General features: G+C 35.7%; 1 protein-coding gene across 1 annotated transcript in view; it reads left to right on the top strand.

Annotated features, from left to right (window-relative positions):
- Positions 1–26,676, top strand: part of BRSK2 (BR serine/threonine kinase 2) — a 495,391-nt gene that overhangs the window by 366,414 nt on the left and 102,301 nt on the right. Inside the window, exons 6-7 of the mRNA XM_058157640.1 lie at positions 17,616–17,649; positions 21,051–21,119. Of these exons, the coding sequence (XP_058013623.1) occupies positions 17,616–17,649; positions 21,051–21,119 (103 nt within the window). The remainder of the gene's footprint in view (positions 1–17,615; positions 17,650–21,050; positions 21,120–26,676) is intronic.

Here is a 26,676-nt window from a genome sequence, read left to right on the forward strand (position 1 = left end):
CTTTTGGAATACTTTCCCTGTATGGGGATCTTTACTTTATGTGGAAAGAATATCAATTACACTGGTTTACAAATTTTGGGAAATTATCAACCTCCATGATACAATGTGTTAATTTTACATATTTTGATTAGATGGATTAAAAAACAGGTGATAATGAAAAAGGTGATAAAGGTGCAGGTTGGATAAAGTTTTCAAGATATTTCACAATAAAGATTTATACACAGGTATATTTGTCTACAAGGGATGGAGGTGTCTAATGTTCATAATGCTTCATGACTTCTTGACAAAGTACAGTAGAACAATGAAAATGTACCACCTGGAAGTGTATAAATGTATCTTTACTTTGAGAATAGCAAGCCAGATGACTATGAAAAACACGTGTAAAAATTTTTTAGGTCCTATAAAGCTCTTGGTGCAAACATGTCACTGAAAATTCACTTCTTATACTCGCATTTAGACTATTTCCCTTTGAACTGTGGGGCAGTGAGTGATGAGTTACTTACAGTTACTTACAGTTATACACTGTAAGCCGCCCTGAGTCTTCGGAGAAGGGCGGGGTATAAATGTAAACAAAAAAAAAAAAATGAGTATGGGGAGTGATTCCACCTGAATATGGCAGGCATGGAGAAAAAATACCAAGGGAAATGGACTCCATCCATGCTTGCCGATTACTGCTGGAATCTCCCCAGGAATGATCTTACTGCAGTTCATAAGAGAAAAGCCAAAAAGTGCAGTTTAGATACCAAATAAAGATGGAACCTTGTCGTTTAATCTGATGTTAGAGCTTGTCAATTTTTCACACAAAAAGCATGAAAATGTTACATGAAAAACCAATAAATGAATGGAAAGTTATGTTATTGGTTTCAATAAAAAGATACATTTATAATGATTGTTGTGGCACCATTCTAATTTGCAGAAAAGTTATAGAGCATAATCGCACATGCCCCTTGTAATTTTGAATTATTTTGATGCAATTTTGACCTGAAGCTGTATCTTGGAAACTGGAGCCAATTAATACTCAGGACTTAATTTTCCTTTATTAGTGACCCAGTTCTGGTAAAATTTAGCTACTTTCATTTCCAAGGCTTTCTCCTTGTAGACCAGTGTTATTAGAACAGTGTTTTTCAATCTTGGTAGCTTCAAGATTAATGGCCTTCAACTCCCAGAATTCTCCATCCTGCATGTTGTTTGTGGCATTCTTGGAGTTGAAGTCCACATACCTTAAAGCTGCCAAGATTGAGAAGGACTGAATTGGTGGGGGGGGGGGGGATTGGGTGTTTGTTGTTGTTGTTGTTGTTTAGTTTTGTTTGATGATGATTATGGATAGGAGCTGATTTATAAGAGTATATCTGCTCCAGTCCTTTATCAGGAGCAAACATAATTAGTTAGAACAGTCCTAATAAGTCTCTGCAGTAATTCTGGATGTATCCTACTCAATTGACAAAACAAACCAGCAATTGTTTCTGGCAAACAGGAACAGACAATGCCATCCTCTGTTAATCTCCCACTCACCATTAAAACAATTTCATGGATTTACTCCACTTTGAAAGTACACTTTTCCAGGTTATATTGTCTTGAGAGAAACTATTCCACATAACATGCTTTAATTTGTTGCAGGCTAGCCCCAGGATTCATTGGCTACTTCACAGAGGCAGGGACATCCCTTCAACTGAGAGAATGCCTTACTCTAGTCCATAATCTAATAACAACAACAATAGCTTTCCTACCTGCTTAATCCTCTTGCTTCATAAACTGAAGAGTTTTGGTTTGAAACCCAGCAAAACATGTTGTTGTTGTTGTTGTTGTTGCCCTGGGTTTCCTACTTTTGTGTGTACCTTTATCCTATTTTTTTGGGACGGGGTGGGGGAAAAACAGGAGAGAGGGGGAGTATTTTTGTAAGTCTGCCACCACATCATCACTCAAAATAGGAAGCCAGCTTCCAAACAACTTTTATTTATTTATTTAATTTTATTTATTTATTTCATCAAGCATGTATTTTATGACAGATACAGGTGTAAACATAATTATAAATACATGTAAAGGATACAAATAAAAGAAAACATTAGGACAGGGACGGTAGGCACGATGGTGCAAGCACCCCTTACAGACCTCTTAGGAATGGGGTGAGGTCTACAGTAGACAGTCTAAGGTTAAAGTTTTGGGGATTTGGTAACTTATAGTTAGATAAGTTACATCTTTCTGGTTTTGTTCTGTCTCTGTGTGTGTATTTGTGTGGATCAGAAACTGTTACTAAATAGTAGGAAGTGTGTTGTGGAAAAACAAAGTAAAATAAGTGATGAAAACTTACCTAAATTACTTAACAAGAAAGAAGAAAAAGCTATTACTTCTTAATTACTACAGTTTCAGTTCTCTAGATCACAGTCATTTCAGTCCATCAGATTTCTCTCATCTGATGTTCTACAGATGCAACTCTCCCAAGGCACTCTGCTTGATGTGCTTCTTATGTCCTTATTCTTGTGAGAATTTTTTTTTTTAAAAAAACTTGTTAAGCCTATCATATTTATTTTGGCAGATTTAGTAACGGTCACTGGAGGTGTTCCTTTGCATATCATTTATTCTTTGCTTTAAAAAAAACCACTAGGCTAGGAGTTGAGATGTCAGTTATGTCAATAAACCAACTATCAGTCAGGTTCAAGGCAAAAAATTAGAGGGAAGCAAGGAGAGAAAAGCATAGGAATTAACAGCAATGGGTTGCCAGGAGGCAACGAACAGTTTGAAAGGGTTCCAACCTTATCTAGCCATGCTGACAATTCTGTTTCAGAGCCTTCAAGCTGATATGCCTAAGAGCTATGTCCAAATGTGCTGAATGCTGGCAACTATTATCAAGTTGTTATCTGAACTATACCAGAGAGGATAGAAAGGAGAATCCCTTTTTCTCCCTCTCTTCCTCCAACCATACATTCCATTACCTTGTATTACATCTAAGACTAAAAGGCAACATCTAAAATAACTATACTTGAACTTAAATGGAAGGGTGGCCTCATTGGAAGTCTGATGCCTACATAGTCATCAGCTCTAGCAAATTACAAGACCAGTATAAAGGCCAATCCATTCTCTGATTCTTTACAAGCTGTCTTGATGCAGTAGTCTTTCAGTATGGTCATTTTATTCATTCAGCCCTATGCTTCTTAAATGCCAACAACAGCACTTAGACTTATATACAGCTTCACAGTGCTTTACAACCCTCTCTAAGCAGTTTACAGACTCAGCATATTGCTCCCAACAATCTGGATCCTCAGAAGGGTGGAAGGCTGAGTCAACCTTGAGCTGGTCAGGATGGAACTGCTGGCAGTCAGCAGAATTAGCCTGCAATTCTGCATTCTAACATCAACTCATTGCTCCAAACTTCTGCCCCATATATCCTCCCATTCAGCCGAAGCTAATAACAACAGGACAATTTACCAAAAAAAAAAAAAAAGGCCACTGGCAAGATCCAAAATAATATTCTAATTAAACCACAACAAGCAGTCCCCAAATATGCAGAGCTCTAAACAGAGGCACTATGTTGTGGATGTCCGCAGAGCAATTTTTGTTTCATTCTCAAAATAAACTCTTGAAAATGGATTTTGTTTTTCAAATGGAATGCCCAAAACAGTTCACGTGCTAATTGTTTTGCATAAACCTACATGGGACACTGTGGTTTCAGAGGTTGTTATAAACAAAACAAAAATAAAATGCTAATTATTGATGCAAATAAATGCAAAAATAAAATTAAAGTGCTTTCTTACAAAGTAGTTGTTAAAATGTAAAAGAAAAAGAAATATTTTGGTTGCCTAAAAAGTCACACTGCAGAAGTATAGCAGTAGTTTACATAAATTACACCATTAAGTGTTGGAAAAGAGAACTGAGTAATGAAGGTTTGAATTTATAGAGTAGTGTTTGCATGAGTAGGAAAATTAACAAAGAACTCCAATAGCAGATGGTCTTAGCCAACCTTGATCTTGTAAAAGCTAAGCAGGGTCAGATTGATTAGGACTTGGATATGAGATCAGTAGGAAATCCTAAGGCTGGAGGCTAAACTGGAAAGTCAGAAAGACATCCTGGAAAAGGACAATGGGCAATCAACTCCTCTGCTGTTGTGAAGACAACTATATGGAGATGTCCATATGTTCACCAGAAATTGAATCTGACTTGAGGCAACTTTTACCTTTATCTGGTTCCAGAAGTAGTGAATTCAGTCTCACATATCTGACAGGCATAGCTTGCAGTCAGCAATTAATGTTGCAGAAGTGCTAAACAGATTCACTCTGCTTGATTTAATTCCTCTGCACAGTTGGCCTGTAAATGCCTCAATTCTTGTAGGAAAGCAAATTTTTCCAGGTCAATTAAGCTTCATGCTTAGGAATGCTGGTTCATCACCTAAGCTCCTTGCCGTCCTGATGTAATCACACAGGGAGCATATTATAATGTGTGAACCAAATCTAAAATATGTTTTCCCTTATAATAGTTTATTAGTTGTGACTGAGTCTTTTATCTCTAAGACCAGCTAGTATCACTGTGGTTTCTTAAATTCTTTCTGTGTACATGGGGACTGGGAAGGCAGACTTTGCATAGAAAATAGTCTAAACAGAAGGATGCTTAATCCGTCCCCTGCCTACCAATTTTCCGCAATAATGTGCTGTACCAGTTGCTTCCTTAGCCAGTGTCTGGCATGTAATTCTATCCTTAGACTGATAGAATGTTTTCAAATCATTATACTTCAGTGATAGGTCTCATTCGAGACAATGATGAATCTACATACAGACAGGAGGTTGAACAACTAGCCTTGTGGTGCAATTGGAATAATCTGGAACTGAACACACTCAAAACCATAGAAATAGTGGTAGACTTTAGGAGAAACCCTTCCATACTCCACCTCTCACAATACTAGACAACACAATATCAACAGTAGAAACCTTCAAATGTCTAGGTTCTACCATATCACAAGATCTAACAGCTAACATCAAAAATGTCATCAAAAAAGGACAACGAAGAATGTTCTTTCTGCGCCAACTCAGAAAGCTCAAACTGCCCAAAGAGCTGCTGATACAGTTCTACAGAGGAATTATTGAGTCTGTCATCCGCACCTCTATAACTGTCTGGTTTGGTTCTGCAACCCAACAAGACAGACACAGACTTCAGAAGATAATTAGATCTTCAGAAAAAACAATTGCTACCAACCTGCCTTCCATTGAGGACCTGTATACTGCACGAGTCAAAAAGAGGACTGTGAAAATATTTACAGATCTCTCCCATCCTGGACATAAACTGTTTCAACTCCTACCCTCAAAATGACGCTATACAGCACTACACACCAGAACAACTAGACACAAGAACAGTTTTTTCCCGAAGGCCATAACTCTGCTAAACAAATAATTCCCTCAACACTGTCAAACTATTTACTAAATCTGCACTACTATTAATCTTCTCATCATTCCCATCACCCATCTCCTTCCACTTATGACTATATGACTGTAACTTTGTTGCTTGCATCCTTATGGTTTATATTGATATTGATTGTTTCCTGATTGCTTATTTGTACTCTATGACTATCATTAAGTGTTGTACCTTAGAATTCTTGATGAACATATCTTTTCTTTTATGTACACTGAGAACATATGCACCAAGACAAATTCCTTGTGTGTCCAATCACACTTAGCATAGAATAAAATGCTAAGTAGAATAAAAATTCTATGCTATCTATTCTATTCATAATAGCATTTTGGAGTCCCTAGAGTTTGGGAATTAAATTAGGCCACTTCCCCTTCAAAGAAGTTTACTTAATTCTTAAATCTCTTGCCATACCTGAGCTGAGCCCACTGTAAAAATTGCTTCTTAGTTTTGCTGACTGATCCCTTTTTTGAAGACATCGCACATAATATGCCTAGAGATATAGCAGAAAAGATGAAATGGCTTGAGGAATGAGGAAGGAACATTCCTTGGATGCATACTTGTTAAATAATTAGTGATAACAACCATTATTAGTGTTTGTTGTTCGATTTTCCTCTGCTTAGTGACTGTCAGTATGGAAATGAGTTTTCAGTACCTGAAGACAAGTTAAAAAACAATAGATAGAAACTAATCAAGGAGAGAATCAACCTAGAACTAAGGAGAAATTTCCTGACAAAATAATTAATTGGTGGAACAACTTGCCTCCAGAAGTTGTGAGTGCTCCAAAACTGGATGTTTTTAAGAAGGGATTGGACAATCATTTGTCTGAAATGGAATAGCATTTCCTGCTTGAGCAGGGGATTGGACTAGAAGAACTCCAAGGTCCCTTCCAACTCTATTATTCTGAATGGACTAAAAATGTCATTTAAAACTAATTAGCCAAATTAAAGCTGGAGTTTGATAGCTGCTCTGAATTGCCAGAGCTTATGCTGCTGTCACAACAGTTGAGGTGTAGCTGTTGAGTAGTTAAGTTAGCTTACTTTTTTTCTTCTCAGTCTTTTGTAAAATATTATCTACAGCATGCATTGTTTTAGTGCTTTGAACTAGTATGTTAAAATAGAAATTATTTTCTTTATTTTGCCTATTGGGTTGATATTTTAAATGTCAGAAAATCAAATGATTGATTTCACATCCTTAGTTCAACATTACTGGTTTCAGAGCCCAGCAGGGAAAGTTTCTAGAGCAAAAATCTACTCACAATACAATTCTAGTTTAGTGGAGCTGAGGCCAAGTATGATTGATTTTGGGTGGATATGATGAGTAGTAGCATACTATAGTTACCTAGCAATATCCTTTTTGTTTGTACAAACTTGTAAAAATCTTACCTTTTACAAACAATGTAAGATCACAAAACAATTTTTTTTTACACAACTTAAATCTTGGAATTCATTACCATGAGATGTAGTGCTGGCTACCAGTATGACTAGCTTTAAAAAAGAGTTGGACTTCATGGAAATTACAGGGATCAATGGCTATTAGCTTTGATGGCATGTGACTATTTCTGTAGGTCCACAAGTCTTAAAAGAGCCAAGTTTGCAGACCCCTGCTCTAGGTCATCTGTTGGAAGAATAGTAGAGTTCCTTGTGCAGTTGGTTGGCCAGTATGAGAACAGACTGCTGGAGTAGATGGGCTAGGGCAGTGTTGGTGAACCTTTTTGGCACTGAGTGCCAAAATGGGAGCATGCGCGCACATGGGAGCACCAGAAACCAGAAGAGCAGCTCCCCGATGCACACGTGCGGAGCGCTGGAAACCGGAAGAGCAGTTCCCCGATGCGCATTCACACTCTGGGAAGCTGAGCTTCTGGCATGTGCATGTACACTTGGTCTTCTGGTTTTTGGCACACATACGCACATGAAGACCAACTGGCATGCACGCACCAGAAACCAGAAGCTCAGCTTCCCAGTGCGCACATGCACACTGGGGAGCTATTCTTTTGGTTTCTGATGTTCCAGCACGGGGAGGCTGGCTGGCGCGCATGTGCACGGCAGAACCTGGAAGGGCAACGGGCAGCGGCTGGCGTGCTTGGAGAGATGGTTTTGTGTGCCATTTCCAGCACACATGCCATAGGTTCACCATCACAGGGCTAGAGATTCTAGCAGGGTACTGGTTATGTTTTGAAGAGACTGGTTATGTCTCTTTTGAACATGAGAAACATTGAAACCATGTGTAAGACCCAGTTTTAGTTCTTCATACATACAAATAGATGCATGCATGCATGATCAAAAATATTCAACATCACAACATCTATAACCCCAATGCAAAAGACAGATTAGAACAGTCAGTTCTAGGATTACCCTACTTTCATAAGTCTGAATAACCCACTGGAACTCTACAATACTCCCTTTTAGAATAAGTCAAAACATTTTAATCATGAAATACTTTGTGCACCCCAAGATACACTCCAATCATTTTGAGGAATTATAATTTGAACTTGAGCTTTTGGTATAGCTTTATTTAAAATCTTTTCCCCAATAGTATTCTCCCCAATAACATTTTCCTCAATAGCTAAATTTCTCAAAAAGCAAATCCATATTTTTCTCCAGAGTTAGAATATATTTTGATAGGTGGGTGTGGGTGTGGGTGTGGCCGTGTGTGCAATGTGCGCTTTGATTTTTTTTTAATGGGTTGATTTGTTTTATGAATCTCCTGTGTCACGTCTAGTTTTGGCCTAGAGCAGGGGTCTCCAACCTTGTTAACTTTAAGCCTGGCAGACTTCAACTCTCAGAATTCCCCAGCCAACAAAGCTGGCTGGGGGATTCTGGGAGTTGAAGTCCGCCAGGCTTAAAGTTAACAAGGTTGGAGACCCCTGGCCTAGAGCACTGGTGTCAAACTCTAGCACATCACATGACATCACGTGATGTCTCATGACATTTTTTGTCTTTGTGGAGCTGGGATGAGCATGGCTGTATGTGTGTATATTTAGATAGGTGTGGATGGGTGTGGGTGTGGGCGTGGGCGTGTGTGCAATGTGCGCTTTGATTTTTTTTAATGGGTTGATTTGTTTTATGAATCTGCCCCACAGGCCGCCAGTTTGACACCCCTGGCATAAAGTATCATTGTCATTGGAAAAATTCCAATAGTTTCTAGGATGCTCTTGTTGTTGTTCCTTGGTTGCATAATATTGTAGTTTGTAGAACTGTTTCAGTTAGTTGCTAGGCAGAGAGTTCAGCAGCAGGCAGTAGATTGGATCTTGTTGACAAACTGCTTTGTATAATTTTTCATTATTATTTTGATGGGCCATGTAGAGGACCTTTCCTGAAAATAAAGAGCATGGCAAATATAAAATGTAAATCCCCTAAGTTTGGTGGGTTTTAGTTCTAGATAGGTAAATATGCTGTAGCCTCATGTTTGTGCTTTTAATAATACTGTATATACAGGGTGCATTTGCTTCTCTGTGAATAAATTGTTTAGCATAAGGGATGGTAGAGTTTCTGAATGAACAGATAATAACTGATGAGGTGAAATGAAATAAACCCAAGACCTCTAGCTGGATTTGGGATGTCTAGGCAGATATAATGTGATAAAAAGGATGGGAACAGATTACCAAAGCAACAAAAGTGAAGGGGTAGCTGGTATCTAGGAAGGACCTGAGAGAAAAACTGTTGCTGATAAGAATAGGGAAATGCTTTGAAACAAAACAAGAAACGCTATTGGTAAAGTTAAGTATATGAATAAGCTGAATCAATTTTGCAAAGTCAGCAAATTTACTATAGCAGCTAAACACTGTCCCTCATAACCTGATTAAGAAACTCTAATAACTCATTAGAGAAAAGAGAAAGAAGGTATTCCAGTAATTTTGCCCCTTAACATTACTACCCATGGTTTCTTCTGATAGATGAACAGCTGTACAAGTTGTTAATTTTATATAACTGTTAACTACAGGAAATATATAGTATATAACTATTGAATAAGCAAGACAGTGAAAAATGTAACTTTTTCAATTGATCTTCTCTTTATTGAATCCAGAAAAAAATGATGGATTTATTCTCTGATCACAATATGTATATTTAAAGTATTATATAAATAATAGTAAGTAAGGAATTACAGAAACACATTACATACTCTTTGGAAAAGACTTTGAGACTTTCCCTTCTTGGTCACCAATGATAACATATTTAAGGATGCAAAATAAAACTATGTGAAAAGGGAAGGGAAGGGAAGGGTGCGGACGGGTGGGGAAGGGAGGGGAAGTAGAATATTGGCCGAAAATCATTGGCCCATGTTTTTCCATGTCCAATGCCTCAATCTAAAACTGGGCAAGTTAGGACCTGTTTTGCAGTAGGATGTGATGATGTCAAAGGATGATTGGGTCTCGTTATAAAGAGAGCTTGAGAGAGTTGCTATGTTACACCTGTACTTACCTTTTAATGAAACTATTGTTACATTTTTGGACAACATGTTCTTTAGTAACTCTGTTTGTTAGTCATTGTTCGATAGAATGCTTCGGCGTTTTCTCAATATCAATATATGCAGACTGAGGAAAGGGAGCAGATTTTGGAACTATAAACTATAGCTTAGGGCTGGCTTCATCCTCTGGAGCCACTTGACTTTTATCAGAAACATTTTGACAGATTTTCAAGTTTTCCACACAGAACTATTTGTAATTCCTTTCAATTCCAGGAAATCTTGTGAAACAAAAAAGATAATGTTTGTTCTACAGGGTCTTGACCTAAGGAATTTTCAGTTGCTTTTCCTTCAAAAGTAAAAGCTCAGATAAGTTGTTTTTTTTTTTTAAATACATTTCTTGTAGGTGTGATTTTTATATATATATTGAATGAAATCCAAGGTCACAAAAACTTTTTAAAAGGACTGACGTTTGGCAGCACAATTCAGAGTCACGTTATACACAGTCTTCAGCTTACAACTATTTAGTGACCATTCAAAGGTACAACAGTCCTGAAAAAAATGACTTATAACAGGTTGCATTTACAACCATTGCAGCATCCTCACAGTCACGCGATCAAAATTTAGGCAACTGGCAACTGGCCTGCATTTATGACCATTGTAGCGTCCCAGGGTCATGTGATTGCCATTTGTGATTTTCCCAGTTAGCTTCCAACAACCAAAGTCAATGGAAGAAGCCAGATTTGCTTAATGGTTGCATGATTCACTTAACAACTGCAGTGATTCGCTTAACAACCGTAGCATATAAAGTCATAAAATTGGGCATGATTCCATTGGGCATGATTCCATTACTTAACCACTGCCTTGCTTAGCAATGACAATTATGCTTCCAATTTTGGTCATAATTTGAGGACTACCTGTACGATGGCTCTTAAAATTCCCAACAGTTCTCTGAGTGAACAAAACAATCCTCCCTAAAAATTTACCTCTGGTTACAGAAAAGATTCCCTCCCAGTTTGCTATATTTTTTTTTTATTATTATTATTATTATTTGCAACAAACAAACAAAAAGAAAATACATTATTACACCCTTGTGCTATACATAAAAGGAAGATTTGGGTCTTCGGATATATCCTCATGATTGCCAAAATCCACGTTCTCGAGGTACAGGTACTGAAGCGTCCAATGTTCCAAGCGCAAAGTCCACAAATGGTTTCCAAGTCTTCCAGAAAATATCTTCTTTATACACACCACTTCTAATTTTAATATCACATGTCATTTTATCATTTAAAGCTAATTTCCACATTTCAGAATTCCACTCTTCTATTCTAAAAATCACATCTAGTTTCCAATATCTAGCTATTATAATTCTACCTATTATAATCATAATTCTAATCAATTCTTTTTCATATTTTGTTAATTCTATTTCCTTAATTACCAACAATAATATAGTTTCCACTCTCAATGTTATTACTTTCCCCATCATTTCAAATATCATTTTCTCCAATTGTTGCCAAAACTTTTAACCTTATCACAATTATACCACATATGTTCATAAGTCCCCAATTCCATCTCACATCTCCAACATTTTTACTAGTTTTTATCCATTTGTGACAATCTTACTGAGTCAAATACCATTTCCAAACAACTTTATAATTGTGCTCTTTAATCCTTATAGATAAAGTTCTCATAATTCTACTCTTCCAATTCACATTCCAATCTGATTCTGGTATTTCAATATTAAGATCTTTTTCCCAATTTGTCCTCATCACTCTTTGTAATTTTTCATCAGAATTTATAATCTTATAAACCCTACTAACGAGTCCCTTTAGCCCAATTTCATCTTTCATAATCCGAGATACTAAATATTCAAATTCAGTTTCACATCTATTTATCGAATAATTTTCCTTTAGTTTTTTGTCCATTTTCTATCTGTATTTTTCAAACCAACTTAACCCTAATTTTTCAATAATTTCTTTATTCCTCCTTTCATTTCCATAACTTTTATCCAATCTTTAATAATTTCTATATTTTCCTCTTTAATCACTTCATTACGTTTTATATTATTTTTAATCGCCAAATTCCAGTTGTCTCCCCAAAAGATTATATCCGAATTAAAATTTTAACAAATTTGTTCCACATTTTACTTAATCCTTTAACCAATAACTTCTACTTACACATTTTAAATTTGCTTTATCTAAAAACCACCTTGATCCAAATTTCTCTATATCCCTTAACTCTAAATCTCTCCAATAATTATCTTCACCTTTAAGTATTTTTACCACTATCCGGATACCATACGCACAGTAATAATTAAATAATTTGGGGATTCCTAATCCGCCTTCCTTTTGATTTTGATACCACATTTTCTTCACTAATCTGGGTCTTTTGCCACCATTGCAAAATTTATCCAGTTTTTTCTGATATCCTTCAATATCTTTCTCTGTCAGATTTAGTGGTAGCATCTCGAATAAAAAGTTGAACTTGGGCAGCAACATCATCTTACACATTGCAATTCTACCAAACCAAGACAACTTTAAAATTTTATATTTATCTATCTTCTTCTCAATTTCGTTAATCACCACATCATAATTAAGTTTTTTCAATTCTTTAACCTTAAGTGAAAGCACTATACCCAAATATTTCAATGTGTTTTAATCCTTATCCCAAATTGCTCTTGCATATTCTCAGACTCATTACCATTACTATCCATCAATAATTCTGACTTTGACCAATTTACTTTCAATCCTGTCATTTCTTCAAATTCTATCAAATGCTTATATATCTTTTCAAATCTTTCTCTACATTTTCAAAATAATTAAAGTATCATCCATACAAATTTATCTTATACCCTTATATCCTTCTAATTCTTCATCTTTTCTATCATTTTGTCAATATTTCCATAGCCAATAAAAATAATGTTGGGGACAGGGACATCCTTGTCTCGTACCAGCTTCTAATTTTATCTCTTCAGTTAATATTCCATTCACCTTCACTCTTGCACTGCTCTTTTGGTACAATTTTGAAATAACATGTATAAACTTATTACCAAAGCCTAAAGCCTCCACAATTACTTTAATTGTTTCCCATTGTACAGAATCAAAAGCTTTAAAAATATCCAATGATACTATACCAATTTTATCACCATTATATTCAGCTACATCTATAATATTTAATACTCTTCTAACAATATCACTCATGTATCTACCCTTCACAAAGCCTACTTGATTATAACTTATATATCTATCTATAAATCTATTTAATCTATTACTTATAATAGCAGTAAATATCTTTGCATCCTGATTAATTAAAGAAATGGGCCGATAGGACTCAATCCTTTCTAAATCTTTATCTGGTTTAGGAATTAGGGATATCACCGTTCTATTCCATGACCGTGGTGGGGTAAGGACCTTTCCTTCACTTCACAGGGCTTAATAATGAAGATTTATGAGGATTAATGCTGTTTGGAATGCACCGTTATGGATGAAAGTTAATAAATCATGAAGTGGAAGTGTTAATAGCCCAGCAGACTGAATTTAAAACTGGTAGGTCATCTGAAACTGCTTGAATTAAGGAGTTTTTACTGCGTGGGATGACCGAACTGGCAGATACAATGAGTTTGGAATAAACTGCTGTCTTTTGCTTTCCTTATTATAATTATCGTGTTCTGTGTTAAATGCTGAGGCTAAGGAATATCAAAGACTGAATTTGCTAATGAGAAGAATTTTAATTGAAGAGATCGATCTTTTGTGCTGGACTGACTGGCTGACTGGCTGAAGAAGCTTTTATTAGGTGGATAATTTTTTTAATTATTTTTCTTTTGAGAGGAAATTAATAGCTTGTTTATATTACAGAAAACAAAAAGGACTTTGTTTTGAAGTTCAAGCTGGTTTGTTTTTTTTTTCTCTGCCGACGTGGAGAAAAATGGCGCTGATTAAGCTGTGAGGTAATTGTGTTTCTTTGTGGAGTGAATATGACTCATAAGTTACTGATAAGCTACTAACGAGTGCAAATAAGCGTTCGCTTCAATTAAAAGATTGTCGTCCCTTGATCTTCATCAAGACCCTCTGTAAAATTGGTTTGACTGCTGTCCTTTGATCTTCACTAAGACTCTTTGAAAATTGGAATCCCAGTTTGAGAAATTTTTGGTTTTTTTTTTCAAAATGACTCAACAACTTTCAGAAACGCAGCAAATTGCTGCAGCTTTAAATAAAATTGGGAAAAATAGCAGCACTATCAGAGCGTATAGATAATTTGACATTTAAACTGACATCCGAGTGCAAAATTTAAAGCAAGATATGAATGATAACTTTGCTAAACAAAAGAGGAAATGACAATGATTAAAGATGAAATGGAGCAGCTGCATGTGCATGAGGCAAAAGTAGATCGGTAAATTGGCAAAATATTTTATAAAATGAGCAGCAAGATAAGAGAATTTGTCTTTTGGAAGAAGAGATGAGGAAATATAATTTTGTTATTAGAGGAATCTCGGAAGAAAGGGAAGATAAATTGAAACAGCGGGTTTTGAAATGGATTAATGATTTGGATACGCAACTTACGTTCACAATAGCAGACCTGGCAAGCAGTTTTAGAAATGGATATAGAAGGCAAAATGGTTCTAACAGGATTGTGCTTATCAGTTTCGCAAATCTTGGTGATAAGTTGGAAGTTATGGCCAAGTTAAGAGAGTTGGGAGATGCTTTGAAGTTTGAAGGGAAGACTATTCAAGTCTTCCCGGATATATCAAGAGAAGAAAGGGCATGGAGATTTTTTTTAAAACCAATTACAAAAGTTTTGAGAGATAATGGAATTAAATACAATTGAGGCCACCACAACAATTGAAATTTTTTATAAAGGAAGGATGCGTACAATCACCCCAGATATAGATGCATTATTATATTTACGGAGCTTGGACTGATTGAGATGGAGGATCTAATGGAGATAAAAGATCAAATGCTCCAGATGGGTGGAACATACGTGGAAACATCAATCTCAGAAGAAGAAAAAGGGGCTATTGGAGGGCAAGACTCCAAAGGGTTAAAGAGGAAAGAAATATCACCTGTGTTGGTTGAACAGAAGAAGAGTCGTGAGGATACAGTAGGAGAAGAAGCAGATAAGAGTCTTGGAAAATATGAAGCTGAATGCGGTCATCGCTATCTTTTTTTTGAGTGATGAATTTAAATAGACAGCCCGAAGAAGTGCCCGGGCATTGGCACGTCCCCTCTCCCCCATTCTCTTTATAGAGGCGAAACCGATGAGGATGTGGGGGAAGAAGATTGTTTGTACTTTATTGTTTGTTTTGTTTTGTTTTGTTTTTTTTTTCTTATTGTTGTTTATATGGTAGTTTAATGTCGGGTGGTGGGGGGCACAGAAAGGAAGATGCGGGGATAGGATTAAAAATTTATATTTTAAATGGGAGTTATAAAATAATGTCATGGAATGTGAAGGTACAGGAATCAGATTAAAGAAGAAGATTGGAGCTTAAGATTAAAAGGATTTACCAGACATTTTATTTTTACAAGAAACCCATCAGAAATCTGAAGATTCAAATAGAATGTATATAAAAGGTATGCAAATATATGAAAAGCATTTGGAACTTCAAAAGCTAGAGGAGTTGCAACACTGATATCAGATAGGGTGTATTTTGAAAACATAAGGTAATTTTGGATGAAGATGGAAGATATGTAATAATTGTTGGAAATCTTAATGAGGAAAAAGTGACACTTGTTAATTTATATTTACCGAATGAAAAACAAAGAGAATTTCTTGAAAAATAACAAAATTTTGGAGAATGAAAGTGTAGGAAAGTAATTGTGGCTGGGGATTTTAATTTAATCAGAGATAAAATAGACAGTACTAATCCCACCCGCTGTGGAGGAGCAAATAAAATGGGGATTTTAAATATGTGGATGCTTGAAGCAGGCGTGGTTGATGTGGAGAGAGGTTAAAGGAATTGAGAGAGTATACACTTTTTTTTCTAAGATATATAATACATATTCTAGAATTGATTATATTTTTCTTTCTAAAGATTTGTTGAATAATGTGGATAAGGTAGATGTGGGAATTTTTAAAGATTCTGATCATGCAGAAGTTATGGTGGACTTAGATTTTAATTTTGAGAAAAAAAAGCTATTGGAGATATGACGAGAAATTGTATAAAAATGAAAAGGATAAAAAATGGATACTTAAAAAATTGGAGGAAAGTTGGAGATTAAATGATAACGGGGAGGTTAAATTTGAAATTGTTTGGGATGCGATGAAAGCGGTGTTTAGAGGGGAGAGTATCAAATTATCAAGTAGGAAATATAAAAATTATAAAATTAAAATGGAAAGAGATAAAATCAGATTAAAGAATTGGAAAATCAATTTTGCTTACTAAAGAAAAAAATTCTTCAGGAGCTTAATATGTTAAGAAATAAAATGATAGAAGAAGATACAGAGTTAGTAAAAGAAATTTGAGATTTTAAATAGGAATTTTTGAATTTAGTAATAGAAATTCTAAATTATTGGCAAAGATGGCGAAAGATAAAAGAGAGAAGAGAGAAATTGGAGTTTTGATAGATGATAGAGGTATAAGATGTTATAAAAAATTAGAGAAATGTGAAGTGGTTAGAAACTTTTTTCAGAATCTATATTCAAAGAAACCAATTAATCGGGGAAAATTGCAAAGCTATTTAGAAAAGTATGTGGTGAAAATTGATCAAACATATAAGGAATTGATGGAAGAAGATATAACACAAGATGAGATTAATGGAATAATACAAAAATTAAAATTAGGGAAAGCTCCAGGTGAGGATGGATTACCTGTTGAGTTTTATAAAGAATTTAAAGAATTAATAATACCAAGACTGCAAAAATTATTCAATGGAATATTACATGGTGGGGAAGTACCTTCGTCATGGAATAGAACGGTGATATCCCTAATTCCTAAACCAGTTTGCTATATTTTGAAGGGAGGTAGTTATTTGAATGATTGATGGCAATCCGTTCAACTGCTGCTAGTTAAATGTTAATGGATTTTGGCAATCATGTTTATCAGTCAACCCTTGGCAATTATATTACTACAAATTAAAACAACAAATAATAATATATAACAAGATAGATATATAAATTAAAACCACTAGGGAAAAAAATACATTTTGGCAGTTTCCTAAATAAATACACGACATGTTAGTACACTTCACTATTCTGACAACTGTTCCTTAATATTCATATCCAGGTATAATTTACAAATTGAGCGCTCGTCAATTTATGACATGTAAGATGGCATGTCAGGTAAATATCAGAGGTGAAATCCAGCAGGTTCTGACAGGTGCTGGAGAACCAATAGCGGAAATTTTGAGCAGTTCAGAGAACCGGCAAATACCACCTCTGGCTGGCCCCAGAGTGGGGTGGGAATGGAGATTTTGCAATATCCTTCCCCTGCCATGCCCACCAAGCCACGCCCACAGAACTCGTAGTAAAAAAAATTGGATTTCACCACTGGTAAATATGCTTTTATCATATTTACCATTATACCTATATTAAAGAGCATTCTTGACCCCCCTGCAAAGAAGCTGTCTTGCAGAAGAGTGTTGGGAGGTGATGGAAATAGGTGGCGAATATGCCATGCAGCTCATGACCTTGCGGCCAATAGAGAACATCAGGATATCTGAACCAAAAATAGGGGCCCAACCCATGAGTTTAATTCTCCACTAATGACTGATGCCATCTCTGAAATTTTAGCGGTTGTGGTTTTTTACAGATAAAGCACATACCAGTACAAACAACAATAGGACTATTTTTAAAAATTATTTACTGGATCATGTTTTATTTTTCAGATCGCCGCATTACGCCTGCCCAGAAGTAATCCGGGTAAGTTAGTGTGGGGTTATGAAATCAATTATGGACTCGGGTTAATCTTTTCCTAAGGATCTCTGGTGCTTTTAACCATTTCAGATAAATTCCACTCAATCTAGAAACTTATAACTGAGAATGATTTGCTTCAAGGTTGATTTCCTACACAGTGCTTGCTGTCCTCAAGATTTCACAAGGCTAAATCTTAACTTGATGCATCAGAGTTGTGATTTAGAGCTACAAGAAGATTGCTATATGAGTCTTGCTCACTCCATTCTTGAAGGATTTATATGGGGTCCTGTCTGCTTGATAGGTATTCTATCCACTGGCTACTTTCCATTTCCATTTTTAAAACATTCTCTTGATGCTTGCCATACCAGTTACATTTCGCTTCCAAAAGATTGAAAAAAGACACTCTATCAAAACCCTTCTAATCCTCCTCTGCTTTCCTCATCCCCCGGCTGCATGCTACAATGCCCAGTTCATTCTTTCACATGGGAGATATATGCCATACTTCTCTTCTCACCTAGATTTACATTCTTCTCTATGATTTATGTGTATCACACATATGAGGGATGCGCCTGCCCTGAGTGTGTGTGTGGTTTTTTGTTTTGTTTTGTTTTTTGCAGGAAACTCACTCTCCAGCATGTATGCACTTGGGTGTGTTCCCACCTGTTTCCTCCATTTTTTTCTTGACTGCTGCAGCAGGGCCTGGGTTCTTCTCTTCATCAAATGCTTTAGTGAAAAGCACTTCTTACTTGTTTGTTTCATCTGTATAAGATTTAATCTGCTACACAGAGCTTTCTCAGAAGGAGATTTTACTGGGTGTGAGACGTTCTTGCTCCCTTCCCATTTGATTATGCTGTAGGGCAGGGGTGTCAAACTCGCGGCATCACATTGTCGTCACATGACTTATTGCGACTTTTCTCCCTTCACTAAAACGGGGGTGGGGTGGCCAGCGCGTGACCCATCTGGCCCGCAGGCCGCGAGTTTGACACCCTTGCTGTAGGGCACATGGCAAGAAATGTCCCCTTCAGGAAGCATACTTAGTGTGGCCATAAATTGCCACAAATGAACAGACCTTCCCTTATTCTTTTTGTTTAATAGAGGGATATGTTGATAAAGATTATGGATATTGTCCAAGCAAGCCAGAAGAAATTATTCCTATGAAAGAATAATTATGAAAGTCTTATGAAAGAAGATATTTGTCACAACTGTGCTGGCATTGAAGTATATTGTTCTGGGTCCTAGGACAATAACTTCGAAGTCACATTCCACAACTTACATGTCATCTATGATTGTCTTCCACCCAAACAGCTTGCAACTTGAATTCCTTTCTCTTTACTTCAAAGCTATTGGCAGAAAAATTGAAGGATGTTTCTTCTAAGTATTTTTATTTATTTAATCAATCAAAGTAGAAAGAAATCCTACAGCTCTTCACTTGCAGAACCTCTCTTTGTATTGAACACTTAGACAGAATGATAACATTTGCTTGGCTTCATATGCGAATCTGTCAAAACTGGGTTTTTTTCCTCAAATAAGCCTTCATCCAAGAATCTTCATCCAAGAATGCACTTCTAAATTTGAAGGGTATCTCAGGATTATCTTTTTTTGGTTGGTGAACTTCCTAAACCCGATCCAAGGCTTCTAGCTCTGCACCCCAACTATTTATGATATCAGTTACCACTGATAGAATGGGGAAGGGGGGGCTGATTCAAAGATCTTTTATATGAAGTACCACATCTAGAACAGGGCTCTCCAGCCTTGGCAACTTTAAGCCTGGAGGACTTCAACTCCCAGTTGAAGTCCTAATTCTGGGAGTTGAAGTCCACCATGCTTAAAGTTGCCAAGGTTGGGGACCCCTGATCTAAAAACCATGGTGGTACAAGAATTTGAATCGGCTTCAGAATCAGGCCATCCAGATTATTCAGGCAATACAGCCAAGCATATCATCAAACAGTGTGAAGCCAGGCTTAGAGTCTGCTATACAAGTTAAGAATAGCCTTATTAAGTTCAATATCAATTTCCCACTGATAGTCTGGCAGATCCTCATAAGCAGAAGGTGGAGATCATTCTCCAACAATTGGAATTCAAAGGACCACTGTCCCTAAATCAAAGCTAATATTGTGCTTTGGGCTAGTAAGTAACAGATCCTGGTAGACCTGTTCTTTGGTAGTCTTTTAAAGCTTACCCAATTAAAACCATCTCTTTTAAAAGCTGTCTATCTTTGGGAGTGGAAAATGTGGGTATATGACATCCAGGGCAATCCATATGAAAAATAATAACAATGCAATAGTTCACCAATAGTCACATTGTATGAATAAGCTCTCCATTATTGAATGGCAACAGCAATCATAAGATCCTGTTCAATTCATCTCTTAGTGTCAATAAGCATAAGCAATGCCACCCTTTTGTAGAGAGAAACCATTTTGTATCTTCCAGCAAAACTGGGATTCTTTTTTTCTTTATTCTTTACAGTTTTTTTAAAAATCTGGTATCAAAAACAACCTGCCAATATCACTTCAGATGTTCACTCAATGGATATCGGCAACTTCTCCACTGTCTTACCAACTAGCCAAAATAATGCTTTCCAAGCAGATAAGTGCCGATTTGATTGAACCCATAACTTCGTTTACAGCCTTCCTAGTGAATATCTTTTTTGCTTGGCCTTTTCAGGGCTAACACATATTCTCAGCATTTTAAAAATGTTATAACTTAGATATCCAAAAAAAGAGCAGAAGTCTTCTTAGACAAAGCAGAGGAGTCTTCCATTCTGCAGGGACTGGGTTCCTGCCCTTTCACCACTGAGAAAATAATCAGTTATTCACTTATAGGATGCACAGAGGCAACAAAAAGAAGATTAAGCTGCATGCTTCGAATTGTAGTTCTTTTAATTGTCATCTGTGCATTCATACTACAATCCCACCTTCTCCACTACAGGTGCCTCAGTTTTAGGTAGCCTGAATGTCCCCTGGACTGCTGCATCTCCTCTAGGGAAAGTGAGGGAACAGGTAGGAATTTTACCCAAGAGTACACATACTAGAGAATGATCTTCCTGCTGACAAGTCCTCCACTCTGTGTAGGCATATCACCCAAATGTGTGAATGTACAAATAAGAGTTTGAAGAACCACCAATACAGGTAAGCAGTCCATTTTCACCTGGGCTCCGTATGCTTGTTCATTAAAAGAGAGGGTTAGAAAGGTTTGGTGGGTAAGCACTGTTGGTAGAATTAATTTTGGCTAGTGTTATATCTCGGTGTAATATACCCTATATTTATTTTATATAAAGCTAAATATTTTGTATGTGAAAACTGTAAAGCATAAGGCCCATACTTTGGGGAGAAAATAGTTTTCCATACAATGTAGGTTTATCTGATTGTAATATTTCCCTAATATTCTTTGGTTACCATATTGCACAGGGAGAAAAATATGATGGGAGAAAAGCAGATGTTTGGAGCTGTGGAGTCATTTTGTTTGCATTGTTAGTGGTGAGTTATGATCCTCATTATCTTTTTTTTCTTTTCTTTCTATTTTCACATTTCAACTTTGGCTGTACCTATATTACTGCCATGTTCTTTCCTGTTTAATCAAGAATGAAATTTACCTACAAGATTCCCATCATCGAAATGCATGACAAATTATTCTCCTGTTTCCCTAAATTGCTGATACTCCTATAATTAGCAGAGGAGGTTTTTATTAGAATTCAGACTTTTTTATTGTGCTAAAATAGGGAGGATACCAAAGAGATTATAATTAAAAGATGATCAATAGATGTCATTAATTCTGTAACTCATCCACCATTTATTAATATAATTCAGTGATTAATATTTATATCTTATGGTTTCATTTTCTTCTTTAAGTTGTACATCAGTATCAGTGAGATAGATCTGATTTAAAGTAACAATTACTTCCAGGCATCTAAAGTAAATAACAAGTCCCACTCAACATTTAAAATATTAATTGATTTATATGTCAAAAACCAAAACAGGCATATTGAAGGGGGGAAAAAAACCTTTCTAGACAAATGCTTATACAGAAGGATATTGAAGTTATTAACATTGCTAAAAAATAAATATCTGATAGCAATGCCAGCTGCAAATGACCTTAGCTATGCCAGGGTCATCTTATCAATATTATGGGCCCCGGGCAAAGTAGTATACTGGGGGCCCTACGACAACTACTCACAGGAATAGAAATGTAAATGGTCGATAAAATTAAGCATATATTTCTTTTATTGGCACATCCAACAAAATCAAGGTTGAAAAACACAATAATACTCAGTAAGCCATACAATTCCTGAATTTATATGATACAAGGTGCATTGAAGGGTTAACATACACAGATTAGTATGGGACCCCTATGCTCATGGGGCCCACGGGTAAGTGCCCATCAGGCCCATGCGTTAAGACAGCCCTGAGCCACGCTTCTGGAGATGTTTGGTGAATTGCCAGCTAACAGCAAAAGAATATTCTCATCCTCTGAACTGATGCAAGAATGGAATTAAGAAAGGCATGATTAGGTTCACTTGCCACACCATAAGAAAGGGCGGTTCAAAAGTGCATGACAGATGGTTTCTATATTTTTTCCCCCCAGTGTTCAGGGATAGGGATGTTACTGAATCTCCTTTCTAACAATAAGATGGCAAAACATTGACAGACAAAAGTGAAACCTCTCCTGTGGATTGGACTATGAATGTTGGCTAAATACTGGGCAAGGGAGGAGAGTCTCGCAAAGAAGCCTGCTCCATATAGAAACAGTGTTTTGCTTAACTTTTGACAGATACCAGTGTCAAGGACACTGTTTTTTTCATCTCAAAAGATGGCCCCTGATGGGCAAATGAAATCAGATGGTGGGGGGGGATAGCATGTTACTTTTTTTTTTTTTTTTTTTTATTCAAAAAGTTTTACAAAAAATTTCCCCCCCCCTTTCCCCCCCTCCTCCCCCTCCCTTCACAACCCCCCTCCCCCCCCCGACTTCCCGGAACGAACACAAGGTATAGTAAAAATAAAACAAACATATACTAAAAAATTTCGTCCCAACTTAATTATACCCTACAATCATCAATTCCTAACTTCCCCAAAGCAATCAAAATAATACATCATAATCATTCAAAACAGTCTGATAACTCTTAGTCTGATATCTCGTTGAATATAGTCAATCCATTTTTTCCATTCCTTTAAGTATCTTTCTTGCGTATTGTCTTTCAAAAAGGCTGATATCTTCGCCATCTCAGCCAAATTGGCAACTTTCAATATCCATTCTTGTATTGTTGGTACTTCTTTTTTCTTCCAATATTGTCCTATTAGTAATCTTGCTGCAGTTATTAGATTTAAAATCAATTTAGTCTCAATTACTGTACAATCCGTAATAATTCCCAACAAGAAAAATTGCGGCAGGAACTTTATCTTCTTTTTCAGAACATTTTGTAAAATCCACCAAATTTTTATCCAAAAGGCCTTTATGTCCTTACAAGTCCACCAAATGTGAAAATATGTAGCGTCATCACAATTACATCTCCAACATTTTGCTTGCATTTCTGGATACATACACGATAATTTTTTAGGATCTAGATGCCATCTATAAAACATTTTATAAAAATTTTCCTCAGATTCTGTGCTCGTGAATTTAACATTTCTAACCCAAATTTTTCCCACGTTTCCAATAATATTGGCTCCTGAAAATTTTGTGCCCACTTTATCATACAGTCCTTTACCAAGTCCCTTTCAGAATCTATTTCAAGTAACACATTATACAATCTCTTTATATGCTCCTGAGACTGATTTCTAATTTGCTTTACCAAATTTCCTCGTTCTGCTCTATACCAATTTTCTGATCTCCTTCCATCTAGCACGTAATTGCTCATATTGAAACCAAGTATAATTTTTCCTTCCTCTCTTAATACTTGCAGAGATTTTAACTGCAAATTACCTCTTTCAGTATACAAAAGATCTTTATATGTAATCATTTCCTGATTCTGTTCTATGTTTATATTTTCTACTGTATGTCTAGGACATGCCCATATAGGAACCTTATAATTTAGTTTATAAGAGTATTTTTCCAAACACATGAAGGGCATTTCTTAGCACATGATTTTTAAAGGCCTTATCCACTTTTTGTCATAAATTAAATATGCATGCCATCCATATAACAAATCATAACCTTCTATATTCAAAATTCTGTCCTCTGTTAAATTAAACCAATCACTTATTGCAGAGAGAGCAGCTGCTTCATAATATAATTTAAAATTAGGCATTTTAAACCTCCCTTTCCGAGAATCTTGAATTATTTTCATTTTAACCCTAGCTTTTTACCTTCCCATATAAATTTGTTAATTCCTTCTGCCATTCCTCAAGATTCTTATCTTTCTTAATTATTGGTATCATCTGAAAGAGGAATAAAAATCTAGGTAAAACATTCATTTTAATAGCAGCAATTCTCCCAGCAAAGATAATTGCAATTTTTCCAAACAATCAACTCCTTCTGAACTTTTGCCATAAAACCTCATAGTTATTCTTATACAATTTCACATTTGATGACGTAATATAAACCCCTAAGTACTTAACCTTCTTTACAATTTCAAATCCTGTTACTTCCTCTAGTTTTTCTTTCTGTTGTCTGGCCATATTTTTATTATCACTTTTGTCTTTTCTGATTTACCTTAAACCCTGAGACATTCCCATATTGATCAATTATTTCCAACAAAGATTTACTAGAATTTATAGGGTTTGTTAAAGTAATCACCAAATCATCTGCAAAAGCTCTTAACTTATATTCATACTGTCTAACTCTAATTCCTCTATCTCCTTTACTTCTCGTATTTTATCCAATAATGGTTCTAGAGTTAAAATAAACAATAATGGTGATAAAGGACATCCCTGTCTTGTTCCTTTCGCAATCTTAAAAGGTTCTGTTAAGCTACCATTGATTATAATCTGTGCTGTTTGCTCTCCATAAATTGCCCTAATTATTCTTAAAAAACCATCTCCAAATTGCATCTTTTCTATTAATTTAAATAAAAAATCCCAATGCAATCGATCAAAAGCTTTCTCTGCATCGAGAAAATAAATGCTGCTGGAATAAAATTTTTCTTTTCTAAATACTCCAGTAAATTAACAATCTGCCTAACATTATTCCTCATCTGTCTCCCTTTTATAAATCCAGATTGATCATTATGAATTCTTCGCTGCAGAATCAACATTAATCTATTAGCTATTATTTTAACAAAAATCTTATAATCATTATTTAAAAGTGAAATTGGCCTGTAGTTACCAGGTTTAGAGCAATCCTGTTCCTCTTTTGGAATCAATGAAATAAAAGAGGTTCTCCATGAGGGGAATTCTCCTAGTTGTATCTGATTAAATAATTCCTTAAGTGGACCTAACATCTCGTCCTGTAAATTCCAATAATAACTAACTGTAAGCCCATCCGTACCAGGAGTTTTCCCGATTTTTAATTCTTTAATTACCAAAATAATTTCTTCCGAGGTTATAGGCCGATTCAATTCATCCGTTTGTTCTAAAGTTAAATTTTTAACCTTATATTCCTTCAAATAATTATCAATATCCCTATTCAATATATTATCTTTAAGATATAAATTTGTATAATATTCTAAAAAGCTTTTTAATTTTATCCTGTTGATATCTCTCTTTACCTTTGTATTCTATTTTTCTATAGTACGTTGTTTTGTCTTTTCCTTAAAGTGTATGCTAACCACCTACCAGGTCTATTTGCATTACAAAAGTATTATGTTTGGCATATTGTATATTTGTTGCCACCTGATCAGCCATTATCATATTAAATTGATTCTGTAGTAACTTTATTGCATCTTTAAGTTTTTGATCATGTGGATTATGTATTAATAATTGTTGTTTCTTATAAATTTCCTCTTCTAAATACCTACGCTGTCTTTGTTGCTTATTTCTCTGTCTATTATTAAGATATATTAATACACCTCTCATAAAAGCTTTACTGCAGTCCCAAACCATTTCTATCGATGTTTCATTATTCAAATTATAATCAAAAAATTCTTTCATCTGCTTTTTACATTGATTTACATTATCCTGATATCTAAACAAATTTTCATTTAATCTCCAAGTTCTTCTACCCTCTTTTCCATATTGCAATTCCATCCAAACAGGACTATGATCAGACAAACATCTTGGAAATATCTTAGTTTTCTTCACCCTAAAAAGCAAATCATTAGAAATTAAAATAAAATCAATACGTGAGAAGGATTGATGCCTATCAGAGAAAAAGTATAGTCTCTTTCCTCCAAATTCGCAGTCTCCATACATCTCTTAACTCAAAATCTTCTATCATATCAAAAAGGATTTAGGCAGCTTTGCATGTGCAGGTATCTTCTTGGAAGAAATTCTCTTGTCCTTTCGTATCTATTACTCCATTCCAATCTCCCAATATAATACACGATTTATAATCCCATAGAATCAACTTATCATATAACATTCTATAAAATTTTTCTTGTTGCTGGTTGGGTGCATATATACCAAGCAAGAGAGTCCTTTTGTTTCTATTGTAAGTTCAATAGCAATATATCTTCCATGAATATCTGCCTCTATTAACTTGGCTGGTATATCTTTTCTCAAATAAACCACTATGCCATGTTTTTCTCCAAAGCTGAAGCAACAAAATGTTTACCTAACTTTGAGTTTATTAGGTACTTTTGATCTGATAATTTAATATGCTTTCTTGTAAGCAAATAACATCATTTTAAATTGTTTCAAATAATGAAATATTTTCTTCTCTTCTGAGCTGAGTTCAAACCATTGACATTCCAAGTCAAGATTTTATTTGCCATTACTGGGCTGCTGAAGCCTTTGGGCAATCAACTGAAGATCGTCCTCCCGTATCTTCGGCCGTGCTCCTCCACCGCTTCTGTAGCAGAGTCCTGAACTTTACTTTGAGTTTGTTGCTCCTTTTCTTTACGCTTAAGGGCTCCCCTCGTCAGTCTTTGTTCTTGTGGTTGTTCCTCTGATGGTAACATCACTGGAATCACCTCAGCTTCCACACCCATTTGAGTCTCCTGAA

Source organism: Ahaetulla prasina, chromosome 1, assembly GCF_028640845.1.
Source record: "Ahaetulla prasina isolate Xishuangbanna chromosome 1, ASM2864084v1, whole genome shotgun sequence".
In the NCBI taxonomy this organism is placed as follows: Eukaryota; Metazoa; Chordata; class Lepidosauria; order Squamata; family Colubridae; genus Ahaetulla; species Ahaetulla prasina.